The sequence below is a fragment of the Nothobranchius furzeri genome, chromosome 11, assembly GCF_043380555.1.
Source record: "Nothobranchius furzeri strain GRZ-AD chromosome 11, NfurGRZ-RIMD1, whole genome shotgun sequence".
In the NCBI taxonomy this organism is placed as follows: Eukaryota; Metazoa; Chordata; class Actinopteri; order Cyprinodontiformes; family Nothobranchiidae; genus Nothobranchius; species Nothobranchius furzeri.
Window position 1 is genome coordinate 30,700,817 of NC_091751.1, and position 12,099 is coordinate 30,712,915.

Genomic DNA, 12,099 nt, shown 5'->3' on the forward strand with positions numbered 1-12,099 from the left:
TAACTGAGCGGGTATTTATTAGATCCACGCTGAGTGAGGTGGAGGAATCAGAAACTACAGAAACAGCTGGAGTTACTGGACGTAAATGAGTGAAACCCAGCAATGGTAAGCAGTCTAAATTAAACAATGGTAAGCAAGCTGAATTAAACAGTTACATATCATGGAGTTGGCCTCAATATTTCTTAGTTTAGATTTAAAAACACTCATTAACGTTGTCATTTTCCAGTCAGTCCTCATACAAAGCACGCGTTTAGCGACAGTGGAGTGGAAAACTCCTTTTTAACAGGAAGAAACCTGCAGAGGACCCTGGCTCAGTGTAAGCAGCCATCCAACACGACTCACTGGGGATGGAGTGTGGATCGATCCTAATAAAGCCTATCCGTCTTCAAAAGATTAGTGAATACAGTCCAGGCCAAAAGTGTGGACACACCTTCTCATTCTATGTGTTGTCTTTATTTTCATGACCATTTACATTGGTAGATACACACTGAAGGCATCAAAACTATGAATGAACACATGTGGAGTTATGCACTTAACCCAAAAAGGTGAAATAACTGAAAACATGTTTTATTTTCCATTTTCTTCAAAGTAGCCACCCTTTGCACTGATTACTGCTTTGCACACTCTTGGCATTCTCTCGATGGGCTTCAAGAGGAAATCCTTTAAGACTGTTGGAAAACCATTTCAGTTGACTACTCTGGCCTGTTTAATCTGTACTGAATTTTTTATGGGCTGTTTACACTAATGTCTACAAATATCATTTTAAACTAACTGATTTATTTTTACACAAGATAGAGTTGGTGAAAGTCAGACAGCGGTTCTCTGTTCTGGCTTAAAGGAACTGTGCCCATAATGTGTGTGTGTGTGTGTGTGTGTGTGTTTCTGTTTCTGGTTGTTGATTGTCGGACTCTACTACACCGCCACACCTTTTGCACAAACAGGTCCGCAGGGAGACTTGAGTAGCACATGAGTAGTGTAACGTGAGGAAATATGGGTTTTCTGTCACAATGGTGGTGTTGGACGCAGCTGGGTCATAGCTGGGTCGCTGAGAACTTTCACCCACAGATTAAGACCTGAACGCCAGCGAGTCTGGGAGGAAACCATAACATCTGCCACCTGCAGTCTACCAGAAGATGTGTTTACATGAGTTGTACCCAGACCAAGTCAAAACATAAAGTTTAAACTTCTTTTTCTTGATTTTAATGTTAAAGTAACCATTATCATTTTGCTCATTATAAATGTGATTAATCAAATGAATGACTATTTAGCTTTGGGGTAATTATAATGGTTTAATGAATCCATTCTTAAATAATGTTGAGAATGTTTGTTACTGACCTTCACACACACTCAAGCACAAACATTCACACACATCCACACACACCTGCTCACAGTAAACTCCAGACACATTTGATGACGCACGTTTGCTTTGAGAAGAGAAAGGTTTTTGGTAAGTTTTCAGTCTTATGATTCAGTTCGTGTTGGACAACGAGAGAGAACAGACCTGAAAACCAAAGGGGGGGGCAGAGCCTGTTGGCTCGTTCTTCCCCCCTTTCACGCTGTTTCTGCCAAGCCAGGCAGAATAGCTGAATCGCAACTTCTAACGAAGACTCATTACCGAGTCTTTTGATTTCTGAGTGAATTAACTTAAGAAAGCGCATCGATAAAACGCTCTACCATCCACGTGTACCGAGGGCAACTCTGGACCGGTTCCGTTCGACACCTATGTCTCCTGTCAGCCGCCGGTGTCATCTGGATGAACCACAACATCCTCCACGGCCCGGATCCGAAAGAGGGTCCACAAGAGTTCGGTGAGACAGAGCACGGTTTTAGCGTTTGATGCAGTTCTCTGATAAGACCTAAGTTTATCCAAACCATCACTTCACTCAGACACCTGTTTCTTCTTGAAGCAAAATCAGACTCACACACGCATTCATGTCACAACATTCTCAATCTTCATAAATTCACCAGAAGGTCTATTTGAGCAAGAACAGCATATAAACTGTTAAAAGATTGTCCCACAAAGTTGCCAATGTGATTGTTATTTCCTGTTTGTCAATTTTCAAAATCATTAGTTTAATTTGAAGAATTAAAACTTTTAATCCTTCAAACTTGTTTCCTCATTGAACTGAAACACAGACACTCAGATATTATCGGCAGTTTATGGATGAAAACAACCTTTGAGTCTTCTGAACAATATAAAATTTGGTTATTGATTTATTAAAATTAATATTCCGAATTAATACGTAGCATGGTTTCTCTTTCATAAAAGAGCATAAATCCATAACGCTACATTTAATGGCGAGCGTATCCAGTCTTCTATATCTGCGATATGTCTGATTTCTTACATCTAAAAGCTACAAACAACGCTTTTCTCTGTGTTTCACTTTGATGTCTTATTTTGAACTTAACCGGAAATTGTTCCGCTGAAGTCACTCTTCCGGGAGGCGTCCTGGTGGAAACTTGACCGGGAAGATCTCCGATCTCAAATTGACCGCAAATTACAGACCTAACTTTGATTTATCCCATCTTCGCCTTCGGAGCGAACGTGTGAGTTGTGCTTTTGACTCAATTCTGTCCATTTTGACGCGCCGCCGCGTCTCTAGTCTAACCTCAGGTCGGAAAGCTACGTTTCCGCTCTGACCATTGCTGGGTGAGCTACCGTGTGCAGCTTATCCTCAGTTCCTAAAATTATCACTAAATTCTCCGAACCTCAGAACCGAGACTAAATTCTCGGACACCTTTCGTCTCAGTGTGTTGACACTGTGGGCGAGCTATTGTGGAAAATATCTCCATTGCATGGGCGACTTATAGAAACAATCTGAACGGAATGCCCGTAGGCACCTACTGTTGCTTGATTGCACGGTAAACGTCGTAAGCCGGGTTATGGCCGTCACGCGTTACTGCATTCAGATTGCGTACGTTTTTTGAAGTCCGTATTACAAGCGGGGCGAGATGCCTACTTGTTAATCGGGAAAATTTAAGTCTGGTCGCTACAGACAAAGAACGCTAGACCTGGCCGGAGAGCTAAGCTAGCACCACAGTTAGACAAAAAGGGAACGCGTCCCGTTAGATTGTCATACCATTTCTGACACAGTCAGTCTGTGTCCTCACAAAACCCGCATTGGCGGTGGTTCTTGTAAATCGCTACGGTGTGTAGAATCTACATTTTGCTACGTTTGTCCGTCTGATAGCATCTCGGCAGCGTAGGGTTTATTATTTTTTTTATTATTTTTATTTTGCACCGGTGATCGGGTCGGCTTTCACAGCCTCCATCGCTCGGATCCATGCCTTTTTCTTCCATCTTGTGAAGTTGTGTGTATTCATTTCTCTATCAACAATTCCTTGTTTTACCCTGTGTCATAAAGTTAAGTAGGCTACGGACAGTCCTTGTTTGTGTGAGACATATTAAGGAATCTGCCCGGAGTTTTACGTCGGCTCAGAAGGTAAAAACGCGAGTTGCTCTGAACTTAATGGGAGATGGACGAGACACGACAAAATCTTTCTTGCACTGTTACACCTGGTGTAGGGTTCTCTGACGTTCTGCTTCCAGAACATGCCAAGACGCAGGAAACTGCTCACCAGCCGAGCATCGCTGGTCCCTCCGCCCGCCCGAACGGGCCCGTTTTAGGCGGGTGCCGCCGGTCGGGAGCAGTGGGGACTAGTGGCTGCGGTTCGGTGCCAGCTGCACTGGGTCGGAGGTGGTTCTGGTCTGCAATTCATGACGTGAATTCATGCAACATGCTGTTTACAGTCATAACGCTTTTTCTTTACTTTTATTTCTTCCAGGGGGTCAAAAACCCACCGTCAATATCAAGGTTTGAAATAAACAACACTTTCTCTGCTGCTTTTAAGCTGAATAAATCTCTTGAGCCTATGGTTAACCTCTCTGACAAACAGGTTGTGCTTAACCCTTTGTTTCCTGATGCTTCTCCTCTGTCATCCATGTTAAAGGCTGAACATCTCTCCAGCATGGGTGTGAAATCTTCAGGCTGTGACCCACCGCTTCAGTCAGAGGTCTGTTTTACTCGTCAGTCCGCCTCATGCACAAACCAGCTTCTTTATCGGGGCGTGATGGAAACGTCAGCCGCCGTGAAACACGTGTGGTCTCCGGACGGAGCTACCATGCCATTTAAGGGGTTTGTGCCCGGACATCTTGACCTTTATGTGAATGACCTCGTCACTTTTCAGTTTGTGACCTCTGCTAATACGGTGGCCAATTCTTTTCTCCTTTCACAGGGGTGTGACTTAGTCTCGGGCCTCTGTGCTCTCTTTCCTGTGATTTCTCTTACAGGTGACCGCGACGACACAGAAAACCCTGCGGTTTCCAGCAGTCCTGTGGTCAGTGGCGATATTAAAGGTGGCTCGGTGGTTGCTGCGCACACCTCTCTCACGGGCTCGGGAAGGCAACCCGGCCCGGGAGGTGTAGGTGCGTGCAGTGATGCCCTGCTCGGGGCCCCTCCTGACAAAGGGGGGGTGCTGAGTGGCTCTGAGTTTTCCGTTGCGGACTTCAACCGGTTCGGAGGAACGCCTCCTCCGAGCGGGCGGGTCATTGCAGAAATCGACACTGACCTTCCACCAATTCAGCTGACAACATTGACCTCCGACCCGGAGTTAGATGCTGCACCTTCTACGGGGCGGAGTTCTATTCAGTCTGTAAATACTCTGGTTAAACCGGGTTTTTCTGATTCTGTGTGGGAACCTCCATCATTCTTGGGAATAAAGTATTCTTGGTTTCAGTTTTCAGGACAGACCATGTTCCCAAAGCTAGCATCATGTCTGTATCTGATTCTAAACATGGCTAGGTTGGCTTTGACACCCGTGACACAACCATCCTTGGATCACTCCTTTTCAGAACCTCCAAGTCCAACACCTCCAGGTCTTTGGACATCTGAACACCTACTCTTTCAGCACGATTCAGGTGACAATGTGCATCTTCTTGGTAATAGAGCTTTTAAGAGCTTAAGAACTGTTCTTTGTTATGCTTCTCCTGTCTCACAGACACGGCATACGTTTGAGAAACAAAAGGGGGGTGGGGAGCCTCCTCCCGCTTTGCGAGCATCATTTTCGCATTTCCAGTTCACTACTATTTCTGATCACAACAAAGTCGCCTCCGTTAAGCTGCAACACAACTTTGAGCAGGTAAAATCAGGTTCTGATCTAACAGCTAAACCATCAGCTTCGCTCCAGTTCCAAACGGAACCCTCAGGTAAATTCAAACAAGTTTCCCTGTGGGTTCGTAACACAAGATACAAACAGTTTGTTAACCAAATCGCTTATGAGCCTGCTCCCACAGATACGTCCAAACTCGTGTCTCTGTGGGTCCGCAATACCAGATTCAAGACTCTATTCTGACCGGATTCTTTTCCACTGACTGGTGGACCGTTACAAATTCTCTCGTTTGTGGGATGAATTTTTAACAAATGTGATATCCTTTGAGTTTTTTTTTTCAGGTTACCTGCCTCCAGCCAGGGTCCTGTTACTAACTCACATCTTTAGGGATTACTAACCTACTGATTTACATTTTTAGAACTGATTTACATCTCTATCTTTTTGTTAGTGCTTTGTGTAGCATGGTTATATTTGATTACAAATTTAATTTTATTTTGTTACTATTTCCCTTAAAGGGCCACAAGCCAATTTGCCCTTCATTTTCATGATTATTTCTTTTATATATATGCCTTTAATTAGTGCAGCCTGCTGAGTTTCACATATCAGTTAGGATTTACTTTCTTTTATTTGTGTTTTCTCTGCATCACGTTTTTACATGACATGTAGAACAGGGTGCAGAACATTTTTTCTTTAGATAATTCACAGAAGGCATCCACATTTTCCCAGAGGCACCCATAGATAGGTTTTGATTGATTTCTTTGTTTTGCATCAAATGCTATCTATCGTGTTGGCTGTCTCACTTTGTCTCCTTCTCCGAGCTCGTATGGACTACATTCCATCAGAGGGGTCGTCTTCACCATCCTTCAACTGGTTTCCTGTCGCATGGGGCTTCGGTCGTGGTTCGAGATGGGTCGAGGTCTGCGCCGGACTTCGCCTGGACTACGCCTGGGGAATACATCACCTGCCCAGCTCCGTGTGACACACGAGCTGCTTATCCTTTGCATACCTTTGCATTATTGCTGATGAAAATTAACTGCTATTGAAATAGCTCTGCTTTCAAGATTCCTAAGTGGATTACTTTACAATGATTGCAACAGTTTTGGCCTTAATCATCTGATCAGGATAGACTCCCTTCTACACGAGACCTGTGGTGACGCTTCATCGTTCCTGCCTTCATCTGGGATGTCTACCTTTACGAGTACATCACGTTATTGTGGTTGTGACGTCAGGTGGCCTCTGCTTGACCTCCATGTCGTCACAAAAGGGGGGAATGTAACGTGAGGAAATATGGGTTTTCTGTCACAATGGTGGTGTTGGACGCAGCTGGGTCATAGCTGGGTCGCTGAGAACTTTCACCCACAGATTAAGACCTGAACGCCAGCGAGTCTGGGAGGAAACCATAACATCTGCCACCTGCAGTCTACCAGAAGATGTGTTTACATGAGTTGTACCCAGACCAAGTCAAAACATAAAGTTTAAACTTCTTTTTCTTGATTTTAATGTTAAAGTAACCATTATCATTTTGCTCATTATAAATGTGATTAATCAAATGAATGACTATTTAGCTTTGGGGTAATTATAATGGTTTAATGAATCCATTCTTAAATAATGTTGAGAATGTTTGTTACTGACCTTCACACACACTCAAGCACAAACATTCACACACATCCACACACACCTGCTCACAGTAAACTCCAGACACATTTGATGACGCACGTTTGCTTTGAGAAGAGAAAGGTTTTTGGTAAGTTTTCAGTCTTATGATTCAGTTCGTGTTGGACAACGAGAGAGAACAGACCTGAAAACCAAAGGGGGGGGCAGAGCCTGTTGGCTCATTCTTCCCCCCTTTCACGCTGTTTCTGCCAAGCCAGGCAGAATATCTGAATCGCGACTTCTAACGAAGACTCATTACCGAGTCTTTTGATTTCTGAGTGAATCAACTTAAGAAAGCGCATCGATAAAACGCTCTACCATCCACGTGTACCGAGGGCAACTCTGGACCGGTTCCGTTCGACACCTATGTCTCCTGTCAGCCGCCGGTGTCATCTGGATGAACCACAACATCCTCCACGGCCCGGATCCGAAAGAGGGTCCACAAGAGTTCGGTGAGACAGAGCACGGTTTTAGCGTTTGATGCAGTTCTCTGATAAGACCTAAGTTTATCCAAACCATCACTTCACTCAGACACCTGTTTCTTCTTGAAGCAAAATCAGACTCACACACGCATTCATGTCACAACATTCTCAATCTTCATAAATTCACCAGAAGGTCTATTTGAGCAAGAACAGCATATAAACTGTTAAAAGATTGTCCCACAAAGTTGCCAATGTGATTGTTATTTCCTGTTTGTCAATTTTCAAAATCATTAGTTTAATTTGAAGAATTAAAACTTTTAATCCTTCAAACTTGTTTCCTCATTGAACTGAAACACAGACACTCAGATATTATCGGCAGTTTATGGATGAAAACAACCTTTGAGTCTTCTGAACAATATAAAATTTGGTTATTGATTTATTAAAATTAATATTCCGAATTAATACGTAGCATGGTTTCTCTTTCATAAAAGAGCATAAATCCATAACGCTACAGTAGCAAAAGGACAGTCAAACACTTAACGGCTGCAGGATGTGTTTTTATCTTAGTAAGCATGCATTATACATCACCCTGCTTGTGTCAAAGCTGTCCAACTCAGTTAGTCCGTTATGTGTGCTTGGCTCTTTTTTGTCCTAATGTCAGGAGCCCTACAAGATCTTATCTCTGCTGATGTGAAACTCTTAGCGTTTAAAAGCTTCAACCTTCAGCATCCACTGGGATGGTTCACAGGTGAGACTCAGCTTCACCAGCTCTGAGGTGCACAGTGGGAAAACGTGGATAAAACTTTCAAGGTTGGCTCAGAGAGAATCATTGCCTCTGCTGAAGTTCAAGTGTCTTGATCTCTTGTTCCAGAGTGATGGTAGGACAAAAGACCAATAGATCAGGGCTCTGCCTGATGACTGTGTTACTCTGGACTGAACATTAATGTTCTCGACCTACTGGTTTCTTTACTCACTGGTGTTTATTAGGTTTGGAACATGACAGAAAGAATAAATATTCAGGACAAGAGACAGAAATTCCTCCAACTTCCTTTCCATTGCCTGGGCTCAGCCTTAGATATGCTGAATATCTCTTATCCAGGGCTACCCAAGCTGAGGTAGATCTGCTGCTCCCCCTCATCTACACAATTCAACAGAGGTGATTTGGGCCCAGCTAATTATTATTATTATTATTATTATTATTATTAATAAAAGTTAACCAATACCAGGAACCAATACCAATGCAATTGCTTGAAAGTGGCTTCACTATAACTTGTCATTTGTGATCACCTGATATTTTAGTTTTGTGATACTTTCTATTCATGTATTTTACATTTTATCTACCTCACAGTCTTCCACGCATTTTTGCGTGGTAGAAGTATCAGTAATCGGTATCGGCGAGTACTCAGATCCAAGTATCGGTATCATATCAGTTTGGAAAAAAGTAGTATTGTTGCATTCCTATATATCATACATTTTTTCCTGTTGTCTGACTGGCATCAGCCCTTTGAGTTCTGATCATAGCTTATTCAACTATCTGTGTTCTAAAACATACTGTATGTTGTAGCGTGGTGGATGTAGCTACATGTTATTAAATGACCAATGAGATGTCATATTCCATTTAAATATGAATTATCAATCTGATTGGTCTTTGCATATTTGATTTAATATTCCTTTAGGTTCTTTGACTATTCAGGGAACACACAATTCATATTAATTCGGACAGAGTCAGGATATAGTTTATAAAATGAATTTAATTCTTTCTAAACTAATGATTATACATGACAAAGTATGAATGAAATGATGGAGTGTAAGCTTGATGTTGATGTAGCAAAACCTTAGTAAGTATCTAAGAGTTCTTGTGATGTCTGCGTTGTAAAATCAGTCTGACTGTATGGTTTAACAAGCTATCAATTTTTCAAAAACCATCTGACACCAGTGTGCAGGTCTACGATACCTGTGTTGGAAGCTCTGGCTGGTCCAGAGGAGAGGCAGCCGGGGTGGTGAGTTCACTGGACACAGTGGCTCCTGGAGTTTCAAATAGTCACAGCTCCCATTGAATTTCAATATCACCGGCCAGGAGATTCTAGGGTCTGCTTGTTAGATGTTCCACGTCTGAGGTGTTGTAGCACCTTTACTAGTTTTCAAATGCCTCGCAGAGTTCTTGGAGGTGCAGTGCCAGTCTTCAGCATGGAAAGAGAGAAATCCCCAATCATCTGCACTAGGCCACCTGTCCCTCACCAAGGGCTATGCTCCCATGGGCCTTTGAGTTCCTGGGGGTGCGTGTGCCCATGCCAGCAGCGTCTCCATCCTCTACGCACCAATCTTAGAGCAGCAGAACGAAAATGGCGCAAAACAAAAGATCCTTTACTTGATAAATCAAAACAACTCTGATTCACAAATCCGCAGGGAGATCGCACCTGGGATGCCAATTGTTGCCACATAGACTGTAATGATCTGGCACTGGAGCGGGGCTTCTGCGAGGCGTATGAAGCGGGTGAGTAATTAGTGCTGAAACACAGCAGGTGTGACAGGCAGACTGAAAATAAAAGCACCACCTGGAGGCAGCACTGAGAATTTCACTGAGGGCCCCGCTACACCACCTGGGAAAAGGGAGACGGGGGATGGGAACCGGGGAGAGCTGGAGACCTGGCAGAAATATTTCACAGAACAAAACATGTTGTGCTATTTGAACAGTTTAACAATTTCATTTAATTTGAATAAAATATTTTCTTTATGTAATGTTTTAAATACATATTTTGTGTAATTATTTAGGGAAATTTGGGTAATTAATTTATTTAACTTCTTGTGTCACCTGAAGGAGTTCTGAAAACCTCTTTTCCAGTTCGTCTTTTGTTGACAGTAATACTGCATGGCTGAGATGGCTCATGGCCCAGTGAGTGCTTCCTTGAAGACGGGATGTGATCCCAAGGGGAGAAGACTTTGGGGTGGAAGGATACAAGATCAAGGTGTTTTCGTTGCTAACTCTTGTGACTTTACTGACAAGTGTTAGCAACAGCGTCTCAGTTTCACACCACTGCATTCAAGAAATTCACCAAATGACCCCCCCCCCCCCCCCCCCGCATCTCTTTCTTTCACCTCCCAGGCACACACACACACACACACACACACACACACACACACACACACACACACACACACACACACACACACACACACACACACACACACATGCCTGCATACCTGGCTCCTTCTCATTGGCATTAAGCCTTGGCTTGCTTTCACTCACTGTTTATTTCTATGGCGGGGTGTATTTTGTTTCTCCATTTTGCAGTTTGAGACGCTGACATATGAATCACTCATCCACCCCCCACCCCCAAAGAAAAGCACCAGTTTTGTCTCTTGCTTCACATCAATTCAAAGCCTCCAGTTCACACCAAATGTCTTTTTAATGAAAACTGCTTCATCTCATCACTCAGTGAGTGGATAATGGCTCCAGGACCGCTGCAGGTACTGAGGAGAGGAGGGGATGTCTGGCACACAAAGGTGCTACCAAGGATCAAGACAAATAATGCACATAAACACCCCAAAACAATTCACTATCCCACAAATTCAGAAACACACACGGTTGGTTTGGTCTTGCTCGCCGTCATGATGAGCTGGAACTGAGGAAGTTGAGTTTGATTTTTCTGAGTTTATTTAATCATCAAAGACTGTCAGGTCTGAAAAAAATATAATAAAGCACTTGCCGTTGTAATGTGACTAAACGTCATCAGAATCGGCTTTATTGTCAGTGCTCCAACATCCCGAAGCACAGAAATTTGACTCCACACTACAGCCTGACCAAGGTTACACACACGAACATGTAGAACAAAAAACGGATACAGGCAGACCACGAGAGCTGCCATTCGAGGCACTCATTTCAGTCAGATAGAAAAGGGTTATATGAGGATAAATGGGGGGAGGGAAAAAGGCATTTCAGGGTTACTCCCGACAGGGGGTAGCTTTGCTATGCAAAAAACACCTCAAACATATAAGCACGAACATCAACAGTTCACAACATGAGACTCCAATGGGGGGGGGGGGGGGGGGGGGGTCTGGGAACCTGTTCTCCCCCAGCGAGAGCAGCCGTCTTTAGACGCTCATCCACTGTTGAATCACAGGTGGGAGGGAGATCGAGGGAGAGTGAAGAGTACATCGACTCCTTCAGTTGATGACCTCGCCAGGCTAAGAAATCCAGTAATCATCAGCCCAAAAATCCACACGTCTTCGATGTCCTTCACGGACAGCTGGGAGAGACATATTATATTCCACTTCTCCAGGAATCCAATATATACCCTAAAAATCTTGTCGATTGCCTTGAATGACCAGTTAACCAAATCCATGAATTAATAAAAATAGAGTTTTGGGAGGAATGCAGAGAAGTGCTCTGTGCACGTTTATGTGAAGAAAAAAAAATCTGTTAATGATTATATCTTGTATACCTGCAAGGAATTTGTATGGTGGAAGGTTTTAAAGTATTTTAAGTAATCTCTCTCGATTATGTATCTATTGTACTGACTAACTAAATAATCCTTGAAGAATTCCCCAAGGGTCTGGGGGAAAACAGTTTAAAAGCAACACACGCGGGAGCGTTGGTTGTTAAATAAAATGATGTGCAGCTCCAGCCAGATGGAAGGAATTATATTTAACTCCTTTTTCTTCAAACTACCTTTTCAGGCTGTGTCTGCAGACGATTCAAGTGATAAAGCATGAAAAACCAAAAATGGAATGTGTGTGTGTGTGTGTGTGTGTGTGTGTGTGTGTGTGTGTGTGTGTGTGTGTGTGGTTATGAACCAGCCAACCAGGTGAGAAACAGCTCAGGAAATATTCAGGGAAGTTTAAGTTGAATCCAAGCGGGCAGGACAGATTAGACAAATCATAACGTTTGCTGCGAGCATTAGTCACGTTCCAAAGT

General features: G+C 43.3%; 1 protein-coding gene across 1 annotated transcript; it reads left to right on the plus strand.

Moving 5' to 3' along the window:
- Positions 1 to 980: 980 nt before the first annotated feature.
- LOC139061653 (uncharacterized) lies at positions 981 to 5,109 on the plus strand. Its single transcript, XM_070541490.1, has 2 exons — positions 981 to 4,918; positions 4,999 to 5,109. The coding sequence occupies exons 1-2, from the start codon at positions 3,478 to 3,480 to the stop codon at positions 5,013 to 5,015; spliced, it is 1,458 nt and encodes a 485-aa protein (XP_070397591.1). The 5' UTR covers positions 981 to 3,477; the 3' UTR covers positions 5,016 to 5,109.
- Positions 5,110 to 12,099: the final 6,990 nt, after the last annotated feature.